The sequence below is a fragment of the Xiphophorus couchianus genome, chromosome 16 (genome assembly GCF_001444195.1).
Source record: "Xiphophorus couchianus chromosome 16, X_couchianus-1.0, whole genome shotgun sequence".
NCBI lineage: Eukaryota > Metazoa > Chordata > Actinopteri > Cyprinodontiformes > Poeciliidae > Xiphophorus > Xiphophorus couchianus.
In genome coordinates, this window is record NC_040243.1 from 14,202,448 (window position 1) to 14,225,292 (window position 22,845).

At 38.4% G+C, this 22,845-nt stretch overlaps 4 protein-coding genes across 5 annotated transcripts; 2 read left to right on the top strand and 2 right to left on the bottom strand.

The window, feature by feature from the left end:
- The first annotated feature begins 66 nt into the window (after positions 1-66).
- Positions 67-3,806, top strand: mif4gdb (MIF4G domain containing b). 2 transcript variants are annotated; one of them, XM_028041804.1, is made up of 6 exons: positions 67-160; positions 754-876; positions 1,020-1,129; positions 1,317-1,472; positions 1,687-1,779; positions 1,984-3,806. In XM_028041804.1, the coding sequence occupies exons 2-6, from the start codon at positions 798-800 to the stop codon at positions 2,209-2,211; spliced, it is 666 nt and encodes a 221-aa protein (XP_027897605.1). In that variant the 5' UTR covers positions 67-160; positions 754-797; the 3' UTR covers positions 2,212-3,806. The 2 variants fall into 2 exon arrangements, with proteins under 2 accessions (XP_027897605.1, XP_027897607.1); XM_028041806.1 differs by having other exon boundaries at positions 79-157.
- On the bottom strand, positions 3,460-6,036 carry mrps7 (mitochondrial ribosomal protein S7). The gene is made up of 5 exons (XM_028041803.1): positions 5,922-6,036; positions 4,874-5,065; positions 4,730-4,793; positions 4,477-4,644; positions 3,460-4,220 (listed from the first exon to the last, which is right to left on the bottom strand). The coding sequence occupies exons 1-5, from the start codon at positions 5,963-5,965 to the stop codon at positions 3,999-4,001; spliced, it is 690 nt and encodes a 229-aa protein (XP_027897604.1). The 5' UTR covers positions 5,966-6,036; the 3' UTR covers positions 3,460-3,998.
- Positions 6,037-6,833: 797 nt separating this feature from the next.
- On the bottom strand, positions 6,834-13,544 carry nup85 (nucleoporin 85). Its single transcript, XM_028041802.1, has 19 exons — positions 13,387-13,544; positions 12,836-12,926; positions 12,112-12,274; positions 11,909-11,979; positions 11,761-11,804; positions 11,181-11,250; positions 10,950-11,071; positions 10,661-10,795; positions 10,181-10,303; positions 9,836-9,967; positions 9,641-9,747; positions 9,473-9,556; positions 9,313-9,378; positions 8,985-9,136; positions 8,749-8,866; positions 8,553-8,653; positions 7,930-8,081; positions 7,253-7,354; positions 6,834-7,051 (listed from the first exon to the last, which is right to left on the bottom strand). The coding sequence occupies exons 1-19, from the start codon at positions 13,417-13,419 to the stop codon at positions 6,953-6,955; spliced, it is 1,965 nt and encodes a 654-aa protein (XP_027897603.1). The 5' UTR covers positions 13,420-13,544; the 3' UTR covers positions 6,834-6,952.
- A 581-nt stretch (positions 13,545-14,125) lies between these two features.
- Positions 14,126-22,433, top strand: LOC114159724 (small ubiquitin like modifier 2). Its single transcript, XM_028041808.1, has 4 exons — positions 14,126-14,277; positions 17,162-17,293; positions 19,685-19,756; positions 21,693-22,433. Exons 1-4 carry the CDS (start codon positions 14,257-14,259, stop codon positions 21,753-21,755), a joined length of 288 nt encoding a protein of 95 aa, XP_027897609.1. The 5' UTR covers positions 14,126-14,256; the 3' UTR covers positions 21,756-22,433.
- Positions 22,434-22,845: the final 412 nt, after the last annotated feature.

The following is a 22,845-nucleotide window of genomic DNA, read 5'->3' on the forward strand; positions in this document are numbered from 1 at the left end:
TTTAACGTACAAGATAGTGCCTCATTGACGTATTGTTTCTTCCGGAAGTCGACGCACGCGAACTCCTTTATGTCTGCAGAAAGTCGGGATTCATCTTGAAGGTACTAGTGGATCTTCGAAGAGCCGTGTGGATAGAAGTCTTCGTTCCTTGATTCAGGTGGTAAGATCAGTCTAAATGCGTTAAATATGTACATTTTATCTCAAACTCTGCAATGTGAAGCTATGAAATTCTGTAGCTGTTAAATATATAAATTTATGTAGCACCTCGATAGAGTTCAGGTTTTTGCGTTTGAATACTTTGTGGTGGTTTCGTTGAGATTTGAGTCTGATTTCCTTACTTGTCGTTAGCAAGGCTCAGCTCATCGAAAGCCCATACTAAGGTTATCAAAGTGTGCATCCTTTAGAAAACAGCCATTTTTATTCACTTGAGAAAAGTCTATTAGCATCATGCATAGCAATACCTTGCGCTAACGTATAACTTTAGACGTGGCAGCTCAGATAACATCGTTTTATACCAGGTTTTTGGCTAGCTTTTCAAAAATAAAGACTTTTGACATGTTTCCTTGTTGAATATATATTCAGACATGTTTCAGCTGACCAGATCTAGCCTAAACCCTTTCTGTCCCGCAGTGAATGAGCTGAGTGGAGCAGCCAATTTGATGACTCCACAGGATTTAGGCTTGTCTGTCTTTGAAAGAGTCGCATTGTGCTCTGGGAAAGACCTGCTGCAGTGACCCTGTCTGATCTTTACAGAGTGAGAGGTCCCTGGTGTAATCGTGTACTTTTTACCATTTATAATGGAAAACTGCAGCGAGGACTATAGGATCCAGTCATTTGACGTGGATACACAGAAACTTCTAAAAACAGCCTTGAAAGGTCAGTTATTACCTCACTGAGTGATAATAAAACATTTTAAAAAGCCTACATCTATGTGGACAAAACAAAAAAAAAAATCTGTTGTCAGAAATTACTCTTTGACTTCTGCATGCATATTCTAAAAGCTCTCTTGTTTCTTTCAGATCCAAGTTCTGTGAACCTGGAGAAGGTCACCAACATCCTTGTGGACCAGTCACTAAAGGACCCCTTGTTCAGCAAAGAGGCTGGCCGTATTTGCTACACGATTGTGCAGGTCAGAACCGACGGCTCCTTGGTTTATTTCGCATGTCGTTCTTTTTCGGAATATTTGCAATAAGTGTAAAAACACTCCATGTTTTTGCCTTCCACTTTTAAAATTACAGACACATTTGTTGCTCTGTCAAAACAAATCTAGGTAGCATTTGTTTTGTGGTATATTTTCACTTAATTCCTTATTCCAGGCTGAGGCCAAGCAAGACAACGGAACCGTGTTTCGGAGGCACCTGCTGAACCGCCTGCAGCAGGAGTTCAAGGAGCGTGAGGAGACGAGGAAACGCTCGCTGCAGGGCTGGGTGTGCTACGTCACGTTCATCTGCAACATCTTTGACTACCTCAAGGTATGAGCAGCTGGCATTTTGTACTTTTTTTACTGTGATATTTAGCAAAATTTTCCAAAATATGCCAGATTAAAGATGCTTGTGTTAAACATTCCACTGCGTTACATAGGAGTTGCCTTGTGAAACTTTACATTGAACAGTAACTTGACATATGTACCGTCCTTCATAAAGACCACATTGATATGCTTTGTGATATATTGCTTTACTGTTTCAGGTGAACAACATGCCAATGGTGGCCCTGGTCCTGCCTGTGTACGACTGTCTAATGAGGCTGGCCCAACCAGACGCTCTGCTGAACGAGGAAGAGGTGAGGTTACCATCGTGTGTTTAAACCTAACATAGCGTAGAAATATTCTCTTTATGTTCTAGAAGTAGTTCCTCACCATCCCCAGTATTTTCCAATGTTTTAGGCTGCTGATTTTTTAGGCTGTAAGATCAAAATCCTTTGAGTTGTGGATTAGATCCTTCCATGTTTTATGCAATTGGGGGGAACATCTTCTTCTTTCTGCAGGTGGACTGCCTGGTGCTGCAGCTGCATCGCATCGGGGAGCAGCTGGAGAAGGTGAACAGCCAGCGGATGGACGAGCTGTTCTTCCTGCTGAGGGACGGCTTTCTACTGCAGGAGGGCCTGACCTCCATGGCTCGCCTCCTGCTGCTGGAGGTCCTGGAGTTCAGGGCCGGAGGCTGGATGCTCAGCAGCACCGCCCACAAGTATTATTACAGCGAAATCGCCGACTGAGACGGGCGACTCGCGCACCGTGGACGCTTTCCGTTGGTCACCACCGATTACCACACCAGCAGCTTCACGATAGAAGGCGCCATCTTCCTGGTAATCAGAGGCGGGAGGGAGGAACGAGGATTTTTGCTGCGTCATTTCCTGCGTTTGATCAAGGCTTGGAATGTGACGGATGTGGAATGTGCAATAGTTTGAAGTTTTTAGTTCTTAAGGTTTCTGCCACATTCAGACACACTTTGATTCAAAACCGAGAAGTTCGGACATTTTTTTTATTTTTTTATCTTTTTTTGCATTCCTGTTTTGTAGGAACAGTTTACCAAGTTTTTGGTGTTAAAAACAAGACATTCCAGTCAGATTCGGACTGATTTAATTTTATGCTATTGTTGGTATTGTGTTGGAATATTTGCAGGGGATGTTAAGACATTTTCTGTGTGAAGTTTAGGAGTTTCTAAAAGACTTGAGTTGCTGTTAAGCAGCAGGATTCTTGTTACCGTTTGATGCGAGGCCGGTTTGTCACTTGAAGCGTCGTCTTTATTCAGGGATTTTTATTTTTTGTCACAGCTTCAGTTGGAAGACCAAAAGATCAGATCCCTCACTTTTAAAACTTTTTTTTATATATGTGTATATACAAAATACAGATTTTAATGTTTTGGATCAAAAGATTAGCTTTGTGTTGCAGTAGTGCCAACATTCTCTGGGCATCAACATTTTCCTAATATCCGAGGGTTTTCTCTTTAATCGTAGGAAGTTGGGCTCTCAAAGTGGCATCCCTTTAAATCGGAGATGAACCAATCAGGCTTTAACAGGCCAATACCGATTTCCACATTTGATCTGATCTCTTTCTTGTTGCTTAGAACTATTTCACTTAAAAACTTAATCAATTTGGCCTACATTCTGGAGTTTATTACCAGAATATTAGCTTTGTAGGAAGAAAAGGTGCTGCGGATGTAGTTTCAATTTAAACAGAAAGTGAATATTGTATCTAATGTATCAAATTAGACACCTGTTACTTTTATCTCAGTCTGTTGAGTTCAAAGCAAAGGGGATCAATTGAAATACAGTTTTGGGGTGTGTTCGGAGAACAAAAACGCGCTTAAGATTCACCTCCGGGTCTTTGGAAATCGGCTGATTAGTGCCTCTTTTGATCCACGTATCAGGAGATTGTTTTACCAGCAGAACATGGCTTTAAAGGTGAATAAGCTAAAAAAAAAATAAATAAATAAATGATGGCAAATTTTTGTAATATTTGACCAAGTTCAGTGGGTTTTGACCCATGTTGATTTATTTTAAGGTTGAAAACAGTTCGATCCGTAGCTCTGAACCTACATTTTCTAACAGAGGTTAAACGACTCTAGCTTATCTGGCTTCAGGGTAATAATAATAAGATTTGTTTTTGTATTAAACTTTAGAAATTATTGGTGTATTTGGTAAAAGCCAGCCTGAATGTTCAGAGCTCATGGAAAATCATTTAAACACAGGACAGGCCACAGACCTGACAGCAGTTGATTTTGGTATTTTCCTACAAAGTGGCAATACTTTTACATTTCTCTGTTCTGTTTTTCTACTCGTGTTGCATATTAAACATATTTGTTTTAAATGAATCCTTACACTTCGGTCCCATTTGTTGTCAAACAACTCAGCAGAGGTTTGACTCGCGATTCAGTTCCTTTTCTACAAAAACCCATCGGTGAGTCGTTCTCTGGTCTCCTGGTCACTGTCCCTTCTCGAGAAATATTCACTATCTACAACAGGAGTTTTCATCGCATGTTGAGTCCAGCACAGCTTTCAGTCTACCACCAGCGGTAGTGGGCGTAGGCTCTGTTGGCCTCGGCCATCTTGTGCAGCTCGTGCTTCTTCTTGATGACGTTGCCCTCCTTTTCGAAAGCGGCGAGCAGCTCCTGGGAGAGCTTTTCGTACATGTGCGTCCGCCTGTGTTTGTTTTCCCTGCACTCGGTGATCATCCACTTCATCGCCAGGAAGCGTTGGCGTTGGCCCGTAAGCGGGATGGGCACCTACACGGGATTGAGATGTGAGATTTATATGAGGATTAAACCTCAAAAACAAGAGATGCAACACTGTTTCACATGTTTTATGGGGAAAGGGGTTTCTTCTCTCATCATTGGGTTCCTACACAATTATGCCTTTATGCTCATATTAAAATGTAAATATCAAAGTTAAATAAAATAAGCTTAGAAGAATAAAGCAGGGAAGGAAATGAAGGAGGACACGAAAGTATGGAAAAGAGCTTTACTTTGCCTTCTCACTGACCTGATAGTATTTTCCACCTTTCTGAATGCTGGCCAGCGTAACGACAGGCTTACAGTTCTCCAAGGCCTGGTGAAAAATGACGTAGGGATTACATTCAATCCCATCCTTTTGCCCATCTGTAGCTTTGTGGTATTTCTCCACCTGCTTCCTCTTTATATTTTCCAGCGTCTGAGAAAAGCAAAAAAAAAAGAAGTTAATTATTGCTTTGCCTGAAAAAACAACAAGAGGTTATTTTGAAAAGCGTTTAATTTACCTGCATCATAATCTCTCTGGCCAAAGTCTTCTGTCCGTGTTTCATCATCATGTTGATGAATTTACTGAGAAGCGGACAGAGAAACGATTGGTTGACATGAACTTTAAATACAGCTGCGGTTTTGTTCCTGAGGCTGTAAATCACCTGAGGACGGGGTCGTTGAAAACGGAGCTCGTCGTTGAATTGGTAGCAGCTTTGATGGGTCGGAGCATTTTCAGCTCGCGCTCCTCCTTCTCCTCGGCACTCAGCTCGCTCTCTGGGCGGCTGTAGGCCTCCTTCCTGACCTCTGGCTCCAGATAGTAAGGGTTGTATCTGCTCCATCTCACCAAGAGCACTCTGCCCACGAAGAAGACGAGGAAGCACTGTTATTGTTGTGTTTAAATGATAGCAAGAGGACCAAAAACTGAAAAATATGTACTGTCGATTAAAGTATTTTTACACATTACAATGAGTTTTTATAATTGGGTAATAACGGGTTGAAATTTATTCCTCCCATGCCTGTAAGAGAAGACCCTGTGTATAGTAAAAATTTAATATTTTAACAAAACTTGTTGAATAAACTAAACTCTTCTATACAGAGCAGTAAAGGTCCATTTCAAACAAATAAGACATGAACTTTCTTCACTAACCTTTGACTTGCTCAAGTAACACCTCAACTTACCCACAGTCGGACAATAAATTATATTTCTATTTTATTCTGAAGGGCTACGTACATGAGAAGCCATTATGTGCACATGGCTAATACTTCTATTTAAAATAGTTAAAAGAATCGACATTGCATCAATGTTCAAAATAATATACAAACGGTATGTAATCTGAGTATTGTCGTCGAACTAGCCTGACAGAACACATGCTCTGTAACAGATACACCGGTGTTTATTTGGACGCTGTTTTCGCTTATTAAATTATATTAGCAAGCAAAACATGTTTAAACATTTTTTGAAGTATCGGCTTAACCTTCCATGGTTTTCCATAAATTATACATACAGCATTTGAACTATGCACAGAAATTGTGCAAGACGTAAGTAAGGCTATAATACCGGGAAAAAAAACTCTTGGTTTAAACAATGCGTTAGCTACTTTCACAGCAGATCCCAGATTTAATATTTTTAAAAACCCAGCACAAGAGCCGGCATGGATTCGATTAATATTTGCTCATATGACCTTTCGACGTCCAAAAAGTTAGATTTACCTCGGTGTCCAAGGTTTTAGTAATCCTGAGATGGAGGCAGCCATCTTGAAAATGTGACTGTCTTCTTCTTGTTTAATGCCAGTTAGTTGGTGATATTTTAGCCCATTACCGCCGCCACGTGGAGTCGAGTGAGGAGACAAATACTAACGTGCCACTAAAAACTTTTTAAAAAGTAAATATTTTGTTAATTTAGTGATGCATTTCGAGTATCTCAATAAAACTGAACTTTTTTTTTTGTTAAAGATTCTATCTGTTCTGTTGTATCTTTCTGCCCTATAAGTTCTGCTTCTGTTTCCTTCTATGGACACTGTATTTGGTTTGAAATACAAAACTCGCTCCACTGTTTCATCTGATAGTATGGTTCCCCAAATTAAACCATGCACTATTGAATTCTTTGTAACCAAAGCATAATTTAAATACATTTCTTCTTGGTCCTACTTTTCTTTGATAATTGTAATGGCACCTACCAGTTTAGTCCTTCTAAAGCTGCCATCTTTCTTTAATTTATTTAATTTCTCTTTTACTCTTACCATACACACAATTTTGACCAAAATTTTTTTTAAATTGAAAGCAGGAAATATGGAAAAAAAAATGGCTCCACATGGCTTCATGTTAATCCTTCAAAACTAAAAACAACTAAAATAAAACAAAACAAACATGCTGAAATAATCAGCAGTAAATATAAATCCTTTAAACAATTTATAAAACACAAAATGTTTTCTCAGTAATAAAGTTTGCATTTTTTGTTTATTTGTCCCTACTTAGGAAAAGCATCCCCATAGCATGATGCTGCCACCACCATGGAGTTGCATTGCCAAATGAAATCCAAATTCTTATGACATGATTAGCTTCTCATTTCTAATAAATGTGATTTGTTCAGTGACAAAATATGAATGAAAAACAAAACAGATGTTGATGTCCAGCATGAAAAGTATTTTATTATCAAAAATCACATTTGGATTCCTTGATTTTTATATACAATACAAAAAGAAAAGCAAAAGAAGAGCTTTGTTTTAAATATCGATCCTCCCTCATGTCTCCACGGTTCCTTCTTTGATGATAGCCATGGCCAGATTCCTGGCCAGAGAGAGTCTCAGAAGCTCCACTTTGGTCTGCTCCACATCTTCCTCCTGAAAACACAGATGTGTTTTTTTTAAACATCCAGCAGACATTACTTCTTAGACTCTAAAACAGCAGGAGATGGAAGCTTTAAGCTCTCCAAACATTTTAGGACTAGTGTGCATCTTTACTGTTAGAGAAACTATCATTTGTGTAAACGTGATGATGAAAAGCCATCTCTCTTTGTCATACAAGCAGAGTAAAAAGTGTACCTGCATTGGTCTCTCTCCACCAGAAGCTGCGGTGTCTAGTGAGGAGGTCAGTTCCTCTAAACAGTACATCAACTCGTAGGTTTGGTCAGCAGAGAAGATCACCTGAAAAGACGAAATCAAGGTTATCCAATACTGTTATCAGGAAAGACACTAAAACTCTTATTTTAATTTCTGCACATCAATCTGGAAGTCAATAATTTAATCTACAAAATGATAGGAAATAAAAATCTATGAGGTTAAAAAGTCTGATTCATGCAGCAAGTATTAATCCACTTACTAAGACTTAATGTCATAAGTAGCAAACAAAGGTAAAGTTGTAATGTAGCAAGATGCATGTATGACTTACTTAAAAAATATTGTGTGGCTTTAAGAAAATAATAAATAGTAATATTGAATATATTAGCTGAACAAAACTGCTGTTGCCAAATATGTGTTTCCAGTTCTCAGAAGTGGAATTTTTTATTTGCACTTCCTTATTATACCAAACTAAGTATATTTGTTACATCTCTATATATTTTGACTGTATTTTGCCCTTGTTATGATTTATAAGACAGAAAAAAAGAAAAAAAAAAATCCAGCTCAGAACCAAATATCTGATACTACATCTCTACTGGAGCAGCTCCTTGCATTCTGAACCATAGATCTAGAGTGTGCGGACAGCCAGCATGCTGACTGACCTCCTTCTGCTCCAGCAGCGGCAGAGCGTCGGTCAGCAGAGTCATCCAGAAGCTTTGGGGAGCAATCTTCGCCGTCATGAGCGAGAGCAGCAGCTTTGCAGCCTCCTTGAAGCGTTTCTCCCCGTACAGTTTGTGGAACTCCCTGTACTTCCCTGGTGAAAGAAAAATCAGCAGTTTAACATCTATTATGTGATTATTTTTTTTTTCTGTGCTGTTGCGATTCTCTCTCACATCAACACATGGGTAAACTTTGTGTTTGAATGGAAATCCAGGGAGATGTTTTATATTAAGTACCTTCTATACAAAGTTATAAAATAAGTTTTGAGATATTAGAAAATCCATGTTTCGGCAGAAGAGTTTATTTATAAATGGTGCCTGTCAGGCTCAGTAATAGTGAACGCCACAGAACATTAGGCACAACACAGCTCCGATTTGATCGTCAATAGAAGTTTCTTTGTGCGTCTCATGTGACCGCGGAAAGAAGTGGAAATCTGTCCGAGACCAGAACTACTCACTGAATGTCCTGTCACAGTGTAGTGTGAAAACTGAACTTGTGAGTGACACATGTGCCTCAAAAAGGGGGAGATGTTTGATGAATAAAGGTGTTGCTTGAGTGTTCATACCGAGGAATGTGAGCCTGTCGCTGAGTAGCATTGCTGGACCCAAATTATCAATCAGATCCAAATCAGAAAAAGTCCCTTTGGCACAGTAATCCTGTAGGAACCTAAAGAAACAACATTGTCAGCTGTGAAGATTTTTGAAAGTCGTTACAATCCATAAATATAAAAATTTATTGTAATCAATGCTTAAAGCAGGAACCTCTCAGAAATGAGGGTGGCAAAGGCGGCATCTTTGGCCCTGATGCTCCAGGACAGAGCGGAGCCCAGTCTGTTGTTCCTTAGAGCTCTCATAGCCATGATCTTACAGATACTCCGCACTGAAAGAAACAAAAGGGAGCATCAAGACTGAACGATACCTGAAAATAAATTACAACTTCGTGTTTTTATTTGAGCTAGAGGTGCATACAGTTGTACAAAGGAAAGGCAAAATGTTACCTTGCTCTGACATCTGCCTCTCCTCACAAATTCGGAGCACTTTGAGTGCTTTCCGTTCCGTGTCTAAAGGCACGCGCTCGATCTGCAGCTCGAGGCAAGCTCGCCCCAACTCCGGACAGTGGTCAAAGTAATCCACAGCGCACTGCCAAAGACTGTCAGGGTAGAGAGAGACATTTGAAATATATCAAAAAACATTTTATTTATGTGTTATGTGAAGAACGGAGTTTGGAAGGAAGGAAATGAGAGCAAAGACAGAAGGAAATAAACAATGGGAGAGAGAGAGCAAAAGGAAGAAGTGTGTGAACTTTAAGGTTGAGTCTAAACATACCTGTGATGAGTGAATAAACCTGAGGCATACTCTAACAGGAGGAACTCCCTCATATTGGACCCAAAGCTGAACACAAACAGCAGCACATCCTAACATTAGTCCAATAATGTGTGTAAACTTGTCATCTCCGAAACAATTTCACATCATAAAGCATCCATACTTTAGATTATGAGACTGGAGGAGTTTGCAATGATCCAGCAGGTCTGTCAAATGAGCCACAAACCACCAGTTGTTGAGAACAATGCTGAGGAAACAAGAAGTTAAAAAAAGTCAAACTTCTGAACGGTTTGGTTAAGTTCTGTAAATCAATATGATGTTATTCTCTCACCTGCAGTCCTTGATGACCAGATAAATGTCAAACTCAAAGGCGGCCAGTAGGATGCTGTCTAGAGGCTCCTGGACGCTCCTCGAGTCCAGGAACATCGTCAGGCACGACTGCAGCGACCGCAAACACACAAGTACCATGAAACAACCACACAGCGGCAGGAAGAAACCGTGCCAAGCTGCATACAACAGCCTGTACCTGTGCATAGTAATGCAAGTCAGTTGGTTTCACTGTGGGGTGACTGTAGAGCAGCCGAGTCACAAGAAAGTGATACCAGGTGCTGAGCAGCTCCTTCTGCTCCAACAGAGTGTCTTCATCACCCACCAGGATCTAAGAAGGTGACAAATCGTTAAGAAAAAGGATAAACAATGTATTTAAAGTTTGATAAATGGAGGAAACAAAGAACTTAGGAGCACAGATGTGCATATTGTTAAACTATCTGAATAACTATCTCAAAAACAGCCTATAGTCTAATTTCTGAGAGTATTTTAACAACTATTACTGAGGGATCTGAGTAAAAAGGCCTAATGTGTGCACTCTGACCTTACAGATGAGCTCCAGGTGGCGGTTGCTGGCAAACGTATTGTCCTTGAGGTAGCGATCCACCTCCTCATGCCAGTTCCTCCACTTCACATCAAACTCTGTTAGTGTCTGCGTGCCGCCAGGCTGAAGGCAATATTACAGAAAATGAATTGGTTTATGCAATGTCATCTGTTTTACTGACAGAAAGAAGTGAAAATTAATAATAAGCTCCTCGTATTTCTGCACCAACAGGAATTTTGCTGAAGAATACAATCAAGTTGTTTTTTTTTACACCACCCTGTTCAGGTTCATAAAGAACTGAAAGACGGGGATGTTATTAACCAAAAGGCAGGAAACACAAAGAACAGGATGAAGGTTCATTGGAGGGCAAACACAAAAACAGACAACACACATATTCACTCCTCACACTTAAACTCCTCACTGGGAAAGTGGGACAATTCCTAGTGTTATACTCAATATACAATATCATGTTGTACTTACGTTGTAAAAAGGCATTTTGCTGAGTAAGCTATCCATCAGCTTGTACATGTTCCTAGAGGCTGGCTGTAGTGTGGCCTGCTTCACCAGCATCTGCCTGGCTTCTTCCAACCTGCCCTGCAGAACATAACTCACCACCTGCACACACAACATGTGAAAATTGCAATTTGACTCAGCCATTTTTTTTTTTTAGAAAAGAGAAAAATAAGTTTGCTAGCTACAAAAAAAGAAAATCACCACATCTTGAAGCAATAAGCAAAATCAGACCTGGTAGAGTTTGTTCTGTACGTACCACATCCCAGTAGTTGTGGTGCTCTGCAGGACTGTCGCTCTGCAGCACATCCTTGGCCTTCTCGTCAACATCAGCCTTGTGTAACCTCACCCAGTCCAAAAGATGAAGCAAGAGAGAGCCAGCTGGGAATGAGCGAACAGTGCAGCGTTGCTATAATTTCAAAATCTCTAAATTGGAACATGTTATTTTACAACAAAAAAAAAGGAGATTAGAAATAGAAATTAGACCCACCAGGAGCAGCGTCGATAAAAAGCACTTCACACAGATTCCAGATCAGTTCAATGGCCAAAAGAATAGAAACCTGTGAAAAGAATGGAAAAAAAGCAGAGGTTAGACAAATGAAATCAAAAACATCAACACCTGAGAGGTGGTAATATGAGGTTTTGTTAGACGTTTGTCTAACAAAACAAATCAAATTTCCTGCTGTTGATCAGTTAGGATTACCTGTCATTTCTATTTTCAAAATGCCAGAACATGATAACACATCAATTTGTGCCTCAAACATTTTAAAAATCCTTCTACAATCTTCACACAATAGTTTGCTTGAATTCTGATCCATTCCTCCAGAGCTGATGTAATTGGAGCAGGTTTATAAGCCACCTTTATCACACAAACCTTTTTACATCGGCAGCAAAAACACCCACTCAACATGATGCTGCCACCACCATACTTCACAGTATTTGAAGTAAAAAATTTTCATTTGCGAAACTAAAACCTGTCTTTTTTTTTTTAAAGAGAAAATGAACTTTTGAACAACCCATAATGCAACAACCCAGAATATATTAAGGCTACAAATGCAGCTGATACATGCCTGATTTCCATATTGTGTGCCTTTTTCTGTATCTCTTGTAGAAACTGCAAAAAAAAAAAAAATAGAAAGAAAAAATCCAGTTAGTGAGCCTCAGGAAAATACGCAGTATAGGCAAAACTGTTTTAAAAATATATTTACAATATCTTACCTGCAACTTGCTGAAGCTCCTCCATACACGCCCGAATCACAGATCTGTAGTTTCTACTGATGCTGATGAATCTATAGAACGTGACAGATGGATTTCATACTTTAGATTGCACATCATACAATTACTTATATTTTTTGACTCTTTCTGCATTGAGAGAGGACTAAATAAAAATGTTTAAAAAATAAAATCTATATGGTACTTACTGGGGTCTTTTGCTCTTGCTGGGGAGGTCATCGTTGATTGTCTGCAATCCAACGAAGATGTGATGCGACTCATTAAACAGTTTGCGTAAAATAGGAGAATTTATGTCCTCATCTTTCCTGACTTTGTGGATGAAGGAGCCACCTGGGCCTGACAGTGTATAACCTGAAGGACAGGATCCAAAGAGGTAAAAAGACAAGCAAGAGTGTGAAAACCTACAGAGAAGTGTGGCTTTACAGTGCCTTGCAAAATTAGTGATACCCCTTTAGGTTTTACACATTTTCACAAGGTACAATCACAAATGTCCATGTATGTTATATGACATAGTAACACAAAATTAGTGCATAGTTGTAAATGAAAAGCACAAATGAAAAGGTTTTCAGCATCCCTTGCAAACAAAAATATGAAAAGTGTAGCATAGATTTGCATTCAGGCCCTTAAATCTGATACCCTTAAATAAACTGGAATGAAGTACCCCCCATAAGATTTCAGATGCAGATGCAGATGTGGTTAAAAGGGAATATACAAAGTACTAACTTGGTGGAATAAAAACGCAGCCTATACCTTTACAATTTTATCCTTTTAACTTTCTTTTCCACATTTCTGTACAACTTTGAATTAAAAAATCCAAACACAATTATTTTTTACGTGGTAATATGCAAAACGAAAATAAAAAAATCAAAGTGGTGTATAACACTTATTTAAGAGGACAATATATAAACTTACCTGACGGTTTAAAATGTGTTTCATAAACAAGGATATCTCCAGGACCCCAGGCAAATCCCATATGCTTCCCATGTCTGATTTCTGGTATGTTCTGTATTTAAGCAACATATATATATTAGAACTGTACAGAATCAAGAAGTAAGCCTTTAGATGCCAAATGTTCTCCCAGTAAAACATTAAAACGCAACAGCATTCAAAAAAGGATTTTGCACTAGTTCTTTGTAACATATATTAACTTGTTAAACTTATTTCTTAGAACAACAATTAGCCCTTAAGAGTTTGCCAGCATTTTTCAAAACTTTGAACTGCATATTGCACTCTTGTGATTGATATTTAGCTTCCCAATGTTTTCAATTAACAAAGCAAATAAGTATTTACTCTAAATACACGTTGCACTAAGAAAGCACAGATTAGTTATGTTAACAGCCATTGCCATTCATATTTACTGTCTGAATGCAAAACAGAGTATCGATATCTAGCTAGCTTGTTAGCACTAAAATGCTATCTGGCTGAAATGAGTAGGAAAAAACTAACCTACAAAGATAACTTACAGTGACCGTCGGCTCGACGTCTACTTCCTCCATCAGGGAACAGTGCCTCCGATCTGTTATGTGTCTAAATTGCGAATAATTCAGCTATATACATGCTACTAAACACATGTGAAGTGTTGTCCCTTTTCCGCGCCTCTCGTTAATAAAAGCCGCCGGTGCGCATGCGCCAAGGCTGCCTTTCTCATGCCTGATTTTTCCTATCGATCGTGTCCTCAGGGATGTTTTTTTTTTTTTTTTTTTTTTTTTTATATCCCGCAAAGCGGCAACGCAGATAATCGTGATACTAAAGTTCCAAAGAGTCTGGACCAATTTCAAGATAGGATATAAAAAGCTTCATGTATGTTAAGTTATTAATAAGCGAACAAATTTGCGACAGATGTGGAAATATAAGAGTGTTGCTTTAAGTTGATCATTCAGATCTTGTTTAGAAGGTGGAACAAAATGGCCATTTGAACACAGTGTGAAAATAAGAATAACATCATGTTGCTTTTCCCTTCACATTTATGACACTGTATAAAGATCTGGACTGGGTACTACAACACATATGTGTGACTAACAGCGTGATGAAACATATTTTGTGGCAAATCTGTGCATATAAACCGAGAAAGCGAAATTAAGCGGGGGGAAAACATCATTGTGCGCGTGCACGCGAAGCAGAACCTCTGTAACGCGCATTTGGGACTCTCCCGCCCATGTCCATGACTGCGCTTCACACCTCGTGACTACCCTTAGCCACTAAACGCAGGGTGAGGTGAACGCGCACTGACACAAGGTCGCGCACGTCGGTCAGACTTATTTAAACGGGCACGAGTACGTGCGCGTACCCGTATTCTTTGTGTGGCAGCGTAGAGAAGCGCCAAAAGAGTGACCATGGCTGATGAAAAACCAAAGGTGAGCCTTTCTGCTGTTTTACCGAAAATTACAGCGTATTTTACCAGCGGTGTGATTTAAAACCTTAAAGAAAAACGCTACAGTTCGGCACTTTCCATTCTGGCTGTTTGGAAAGTTGCATCCTGAATTTGAACTATCAGCAATACCTACTTTGATAGACCGGAAGGTATGGGAGCGCGCATCATTCACGCGCGCATATCGGGTTTTTGTTTTTTTTTTCCTGCTTGATCACTCAGTGTGGACCAAATTGTATCATCCTCCTTACGGCCAGGTAGCTTGTAAATGCAAAGTAGTTTGTTTCTACTCTCAACAGAAAGGAAGGAATAATGATATGACATTATATGATATGATATGATAGTACAACTGCTGCATTTGTGAGTGACATAATCGACATCTACGGTTGTTTATAAACACTACAATATAGATACAAGTTGAGTTTATCAACACATGGTAATTTTGTTTTACATTCTGTTATTACACAAACTTTATTTTACCATACAGCAAAATATACAACTTGATTCATAAAAATAGATCTTTGCATTTCTGTGGGCTTTTGGCCCAAATGAATAATGACTTTACCTCTGTTTTTGTAATTGTTTACAGTGCCTTGAAAAAGTATTCATGCCCATTTGTATTGTTTTATAGAGAAAGGTTACCTTCAGAAGTCAGCCAATTTGTACAGCCTACCTAGGCCTGTCGCGATAAACGATAAATCAATTAATCGTACGATAAATTAAAACTATCGACGTCATTTCAATTATCGGCATTATCGTCTCTTCCGGCCTTTTTCTCTTTCTGTTGATGACACTGAATGAAAAAGGGCTCAACTCCGGTGCTCTCCACTGACCCTCCTTCCTCATTCCCTTAGTGTAAAGCCCAGCGCACACTACACGATCTTCTCGGCCCATTTTCAAAACCTGACAGACCACACATTAGCCGACAGAAATTCTAGGTATAACGATTCGATCGTGTTCGTTCCTGCCGTGTGGTGTCCAACAATGGGCACAAAATAATGGCTACAAGTTCAGTTAACTAATTTTAAAACCAGGCATTAATCAATGCTTTACTACAATCTACATGCAATGCATGTGGCTAGTGTCAGTCATGACTGAATGAAAATCATTATAACCTATTTAAGTCACGTTAACGAAGAACAGCTGAAAAGTTACCGGGTTTATCAACTGCGGTAGCAATTTCGCTCCAACTCCTCCTCTTGTCATTTCTATATTCTTTGCATGTTGAATAAACATTAATGTTGTTTCCACATATCATCTCCAATGTCCGCTGGACTTCGGGTTGCGCAGTGTCAGCTGTTTGGGATTCCCCTCAATTTCCCCTCAGAAAACACGGAGGAGAATCCGCGCTTTCTGATTGGCTACCTGTCACATTCAACAGGTGTCCTTAAAGCTCCCAGTCGGTGAAAAAAACCTCTGATTTAGATCAGAGCGGCCACTACGATCTACCATAACACACCACACAATCCTAGAAAGACCAACGTGCTAAGATTGTTGTAAGGGGAAAAATAGGAGCAAAAAATCATGTAGTGTGAATTATTGCATCAGGTAGTCGATGTGCCCATCTTCTCTATTTACATCTAATTATTACTGAAGGCCAACATAATATACTGACTTCATAATCTGCACTCTTTAGGTTGAATGCAGTATTTATCTCCACTTTGGCTTTATGTTGTTTAGTTTTTATCAAGTACATTTTTTGTTAATGGAGACTGAGAATCCATTTTGTTTTTGGTTGTTTTGTTTATTTTGTTTATCAGTTCCAGTGTTAAATATTCTTTTGAAAATAAAGTGTATCTATCTTTGGCAGGAAATCGCATGCATTATTACGTCATTTCCATTACATCAATGTAAAAAGGTCTTCAAACAATATTATCGTTTATTGCAATAATTTCTTGAGACAATTAATCGCTCAGCAAAATTTGCTATTGTGACAGGCCTAAGTCTACCTTAGTGTAATTTATTCTCAGAGTAAATATTGCTTCTCTGTAAAGTCTTAGGTTTGATAGAGAACAGTTGTGAATATTTATGAAGACTAGGGCTGAACAACATTAGGAAAATGTTAGGATGTATGATATTATAACACATATTTTCTTTGCTAAGCTGTTTCTTTTCCCTCATCACAAGTGCCCCTCCATTCTCCCTAAGTTTTCTGATCTGATCACCATCATTTGCTGGCGTAAAGAATGGCTTAAGTCAACCCAGATTACCAAATGTTGCATGTAAGCAGTCTTGTGGAGTTCCCATACTGCAAATATGAATATGCTAAAAATTACTATTTGATATATTGTGGAGCTTTAGAAAAGACCAGGAGACACACAAGTCATTTTCGAATTAGGATTGTGGAGAAATGTAAAGCAAGATTAGGCTTTAAAACATAATCCCTAGTCCAACAAGACCAAGCAGCTAAAACTAAAACAGAATGGTTTAGCAAAGCATTTCGATATATTAGACTGACCCAGTCAGATTCTACACCTAAAGAGATCTTTAGCAACAGTTGAAAGTTGCTGTAAACATATGCTTTCCATCCATACTTATAGACCTGGAGCTATTTTGCTAAGAAGCAAAGCAAATATTTAGTCTCTGGAAGTGTAAAGCTGGGAGGTTCATACCCCAAAAGACTTGTAACTGCATCAAAAGATGGTTTTAAACATTTCAACTCAAAAAGAGCTGAATAATATACTCCACACTTTTAGACTTATTTAAAAACTAACATTTAAAGTCTTGTATAATTAACTTTCCCACTGTAAACATGAGTGGGAGGTTAATGGTGCACCTGCTCTGTCTTATTAAACCGCAATACACAACTTTTACTAACAATGCCTCTTAATTCCTATGTCTCACCTCTTTTTTTCTGCACTTCTACGCAGGAGGGCGTCAAGACAGAAAACAACGAACACATAAACCTGAAGGTAGCTGGACAGGATGGATCTGTCGTCCAATTCAAGATCAAAAGACACACACCGCTCATCAAACTCATGAAGGCTTACTGTGACAGACAGGTGGGCAAATAGCCTCTCGGATGCAATACACTGTGCAGTTGCTTTTTATTACCAGCAATTCTCAACCAAAAACATGCAATCATACGATCGTTTACATTTTTACCCAGAGACTATTTACAGATCTTTTGTATTGCATACATGTATATTTAATACTGAGGATTGTCATTTGCTTGCCACATCTAGAGATAGAATATCAAACTACTGGATGTCATTTAATGTTAACATTAACAAAGATTCTTAGAAGTATTCTGGTTTGTTGTGTCGATGCTGAAGCCTGTGAGGTGCTATTGATTTATTTAACTGCACCTGGACTTTTTCCAGTATATTAAAGCATTTGTCATGAATGAAATCACAATGGAGAAATGTTGGCACAGTAAAGTGATTATCGTCTGACTGACAGCCAGCATCATCAGGTTGTAAGTGTTGTGCAGGGTTTTACAGAAACCACATCTCTACGTTAAAGGATAAACACAGGGACTTGTTTCTGTTTTAGAACACCACCACAAAAATATGTTCTTGCCAAACTTGTTTCAGAAACTAAACAGTTTTGTTATGATTTTTAACCTTTGCACAACACACAAGGCACTTATTCGCTATGAGGTAAAGGTTCTAATTTGAACTGGTCATTTTTGTCACAATAATCATGTCAGAATATATTCATAAGAACTTCAAATGAAGGTTTCCATTGACTTTAACTGACTTTAATTTAATTTTAATTGACTTTAGAATGAGGAACCATTAAGATTTGAAGGCCATCTTTTAGCAAAATATGGTCATATCTGATGCAGTTTACTTTGGCTCAAATACAGAAAATTAAAGCCATAAAATTGACCCATATTTTTTATATAAATAGTAAACCATTAGTGTCATGCTTTATGTCTCTCCTTGTGTAGACCTGAAAAGGTGCAATCTAACATCTGACCTGCCTCTTGATTATTTTTTTTTACTTTTAAGACCCCATGTCAACCTAGTCTTTTCTGTCAGTGTTTGAAAAACATTTTTGTCATCCAGCTTAGTTTTAAATCTCAAGTCTGAGTAGATTTGTTTTTATTTATCCCTTTTTCACCATTTTAGTCCTGGATTATTTTGCTTTTATAAAACCCATGTCAGATTCTTAATTCATGGGGTTAAAATGATGTTGGTCGACCTTTTTCAGCTATAACAGCTTCAACTCTTCAACTTCATCCTCCACATAAATTCAATCCGAAGGTGTTCTGTTGAGGTGAAGCCAGAACTCTGTGGAGGCCAGTCAAGTTTCCTCCACACCAAACTTCCTCCTCCATATCTTTATGGAGCTTTCTTTATCCACTGCATTTCAGCCATGTTGGAAAAGGAAGGGGCAATCCCCAGACTGTACTCAAATAGTACGGTGCATGAAATCAAACAATAAAAGCTAAATCATTGTTCTGCACTAATCAGAACAATGATTTTGCACAACTGCACTGTGGCACACTTGCTGTACATATATTTACATCTACATATCTGCTTTTTTTTTTACTACTACTCAGTGGTAGTTGTTATTGTATCTTGTCTCTATGCAGTAACTGCGAAGTAATTTCCCTGCTGGGATGAATAAAGTACTTCTATTCTATTCTATAAATTGTTCAAAATATTACTGCATGGTGAAGAGTTAAGAGTTTCCTTGACTGCAAGTCAGGTGCCAAGTAAAAATGTAACCCTACAGCAGTTACATTTTTATCTGACCTGCTACCCAGTGAGTTGTCACACTCTAGAAAGTAACGGTGGTGTCCTAATCCAAACCTGCCCACTGTTTGTTTTCATATCACTAATTAGAAGTTAATAGTATTTGAGCCTAATGAATAAAAGAACTTGTTTCAGCTGCAGTTGTCATGCCTAAAACTTGACACAAACAATTCAAAGCATCAGCGGAGACGGTTAACATAAGAGGAAGGGAGTTGTCTTTGTTGCAAAGTATAAAATTTTTTTAATAAAAGACCATAAAGAGTCCTTTGTCATTGAACAAGGTTAACTATCTTAAATGTGTGCAAAAGGGGATTTTTAACTGCTACCTCCCATTACTATTATGTTTCACAGATTATGAGCTCATATGAAGTGTTCTGCTTTGCAGAGCTTTGCAGTGTTTTCTATGGTTGTTACTGTGTAGCTGTGAAATCTTTGTGAATATGGAGCTAATGCTACTGAAGCAAAATCATGCAAATGTGTTGTTTGACGCAAACCCCACCCACTAGCAGCACATTTATTACATTGCTGTGTGTTTATCGTAGTAAAACATCTTTCTGCCTTTTAAAGGTCTTTGATTAATGTCTGCTTTTACGCCAACTTGAGCTATTGCATGTATATAGGATGCAACTTAAGCAGGACCTGCTAATGAGGAATTGCAATGTGAACAAGTTTTTTATGCCTTCCCAGGGACTGTCGATGAGGCAAATCAGGTTCAGATTTGACGGACAGCCAATAAATGAGACAGACACACCAGCACAGGTAAGTCTGAATGACAACCAGAATAACTCAACCATCTGGAGCATTTATTGAATAAAGAAAGAACTGTGTAGTGAGCTTGAAGGGAGTCTTTTTGCAGCGATATACAAGTTATTACACTTTGAAGAATAAAAAAAAAATCAACACTTCTCTGCTCTGTCACGTTGTGGGGAATAAAGACCAAATATTTCTTGCTAACCAAAACACAGGCTTTTTAAAATAAATGAACTGTTGTTTTTTTTGTTTGTTTGTTTCCAACCATGTTCAAATTTATAATTTAGTTTTGCTTCTAGTTTGTGAACCTCTTTAGAGTTTATATTATGTTTAATAATATAAATATTATTATTGACAAGTCATGAAGAATTATTACATTGTTTTTATTACATTTCCTATTAAGAGTATATTATTGTACCGTTGATTTCCATCCTAGGATTAAAGTAACCCAAATACACTCACAAAAAAACTAAACAGTAAATAAATATTCACAAATCTAATTGCTAGACATGTCTTTGGGTTGCAACCTGCCCCTCATTCTCTCTTTGTTCAGGTCATGGGGTTGACATGATGAGCCTTAACACCTCAGGCAGTGGGAATGCACCAAACTCACTCTCAGTTGGTCTGTTATGTTGAATATGTCTCTGCAGACAGATGCCAGTTACACTCAAGGCAGTTTGTGGTGGAAGTCGTCATAAATCATTATTGTAAGGTTTTGCAAAGGGAGGCAAGTCTGTCATTGCAGGGTGTTGTCACGAATGGCCAATGCAGCTTGCTGCTTCAGTGGCCAGCATTGCTGTTTGATGTCTGCAGACCAAAGAATTGATGTTGTGTAGGGCAAAGGGTCACCCTGAGGCCACACACTACATAAATGCAACCCTTTGACATTTGGCTTTTGCTCTCATGTCCTGTACCTTAGCGCGGTTTATACACAGTGCCTTTGAAATCACTTGAAGCTTTTCACATCTTGTCACCATAATATTCCCAAACATTATATGTTCTATTTAGATTTTATGTGATAAATAAACACAGACTACAACACAGTTGTGAAGTAGAATAAAAAGGATACTTTTTTTTTTAATTTGGCCCTCTTTACTTTGGTAACCCTCCACTGAGTCTAGTGCAACCAATGGTCTTCAAGGTATTAAGGGTGTAATTTTATTTTCAATATAGATCCAGCTATTTTGTGATGGTCTCAAAGGTTTGTTAGAGAAGTTTTGAGAATAACCAGCATTACAAAGACCAAGGAACACATCATATAGGCCAGGGAGAGGGCTTAGAGAGAAAGCAGGGCTAGGTGATCAAACAATTTCCCAGAGCACTATTTAATTCATCATCTGTAATTGAAAACAATATGGCACAAGTGCAAACCTGGCTGCCCACTGAAATTGATAGGCTGGGCAAGGGGAGAACTAATTAAGGAAACATAAAACATACCTACAATAACCCTGGAGGAGTTAAAGAGAATAATCCACTACTTGTTCTTCTTATGTAATTGTGCAAAAATGTTTTCAAAAATATGGGAACCAGATTACAGCTCATGTATGAGAATATGTTGATAGGACAACTACTCGTCACACACTCCACAAATCTGACCTTAATGGAAGACTTTCATTGTGAAAAGAAAACCATAGAAGCTGACAAGAACTGATGTGATGGAGCTAAAAATAAGACAATCATGGAAGAAAACTTGTTAGAGGCTCCAAAAAGTTGACTTTACAGCTAGAAAATGACTCGTACAACCCAGAGCTACAATACACTATTTTAGATCAAAACATCCTCATGTTATGACCTAGTCAGAGTCCAGACCCAAATCCAACTAAAAATCAGTGCTAAGACCTCTGCTTTGTGTTTACCTGTTGGATAAAATTCTAATAAAATAGAGGTTTTACGTTGCAGTAATGTGAAATTCATGTGACACACGTTTAAATGCTTTTCTTCACAGTTGGAAATGGAAGATGAGGATACGATCGACGTGTTCCAACAACAGACAGGAGGTCTGATCTAATCAACCACAGCTGCCACCTTTTCGCTTCCAACATGACCGACTTCCCTGGCCCGTTCACACCCAGCAGCTAGCTCTTTGCAACTCATCTAACAGTCTCAACTTAATTCTTTCAGAAGAGGTTTAGTTTCTCTGCTTCACAAAACTGCTGTAAAGAATTTCTATTCATGCCCCCCTGTTACTGTTTTTGTCTGTACATAAATTACACCCTGAACACATTGTCTTCTTTTTTTTAAATTTTATTTTACTTCATGATGTATTGTGGTAAATTTGTTGGAGTCCCATCCCAGTTTGAAGGGTTTGTTCTGCAGAGCTGCAGAACTCGGAACGATATCCAGGCCAGGTAAAAATGAAAGTCATCTGAACTGATTAAATACTTTTGTGCTAGGCTTGGTAATTGTCTAGCAAATCTGTTCTTAAGCTATTCAGTTTTGGGACCGGCTGTCACTTGGTGAGCAGTGCACCCACTTTGGGAACATGACTTGGTTGCTGTTTAACTCTGTAATCAGATATAAAAAATATTATATACTTTTTATATTGAACTGGATGTTAAGAATACTCATTTTACTTCACCACTTCAAACTTTGGGAAGGTTGAAGGGATGTTTCAGTTAAATATACAGCTGTATTGTTTATTAAAATGCCTGTTAAAATAAAGTTATTGTCTTTTTTTTCACCCCCCTGAAGGTTTACTTGTTTGAATACATTTTAAAATCTAAGAATGAAATTTCTATCCGGAATTTAATTAATGTTTGTATGTACAACAATTTATGGGATTTAACAGACAAACCTGGAGTTAAATATATTTAGGGTTGCCTTTAGAGTTATGGTTGAGGGAAATACATATTTTAGTATATTCTTGACTAAAACAACTTCATGGAAGTACATTCAAATGTATCATATTCTACAATGACATTGACATGGCACAATGTTTACTCTAGGGGTATGGGGGGGGGCACACCCCCTATATGCATTGTGTGTTCTTTCATCACACCCACAGTTAATTTCAAGAACCCTGTTCTCTTTTGGGGCACAATTTGGAGTCCAACATAGATTATTTTTGACAATCCATTGAACTGCATAGATTTAATCTT

Excerpts from the sequence above, each read along its gene's own strand:
- mif4gdb (XM_028041804.1), top strand. The coding sequence starts at position 798 with ATGGAAAACTGCAGCGAGGACTATAGGATCCAGTCATTTGACGTGGAT. Across the intron at positions 1,130-1,316 it reads TTTGCTACACGATTGTGCAG|GCTGAGGCCAAGCAAGACAA; the intron begins GTCAGAACCGAC and ends TCCTTATTCCAG. Across the intron at positions 1,473-1,686 it reads ACATCTTTGACTACCTCAAG|GTGAACAACATGCCAATGGT; the intron begins GTATGAGCAGCT and ends TTACTGTTTCAG.
- mrps7 (XM_028041803.1), bottom strand. The coding sequence starts at position 5,965 with ATGGCTGCCTCCATCTCAGGATTACTAAAACCTTGGACACCGAG. Across the intron at positions 4,794-4,873 it reads TTCAACGACCCCGTCCTCAG|TAAATTCATCAACATGATGA; the intron begins GTGATTTACAGC and ends TCCGCTTCTCAG. Across the intron at positions 4,645-4,729 it reads CCAGAGAGATTATGATGCAG|ACGCTGGAAAATATAAAGAG; the intron begins GTAAATTAAACG and ends TGCTTTTCTCAG.
- nup85 (XM_028041802.1), bottom strand. The coding sequence starts at position 13,419 with ATGGAGGAAGTAGACGTCGAGCCGACGGTCACT. Across the intron at positions 8,654-8,748 it reads GCCACCCTCATTTCTGAGAG|GTTCCTACAGGATTACTGTG; the intron begins GTTCCTGCTTTA and ends TTGTTTCTTTAG. Across the intron at positions 7,052-7,252 it reads GTGGAGAGAGACCAATGCAG|GAGGAAGATGTGGAGCAGAC; the intron begins GTACACTTTTTA and ends CTGTGTTTTCAG.
- LOC114159724 (XM_028041808.1), top strand. The coding sequence starts at position 14,257 with ATGGCTGATGAAAAACCAAAG. Across the intron at positions 14,278-17,161 it reads TGGCTGATGAAAAACCAAAG|GAGGGCGTCAAGACAGAAAA; the intron begins GTGAGCCTTTCT and ends ACTTCTACGCAG. Across the intron at positions 19,757-21,692 it reads AGACAGACACACCAGCACAG|TTGGAAATGGAAGATGAGGA; the intron begins GTAAGTCTGAAT and ends TTTTCTTCACAG.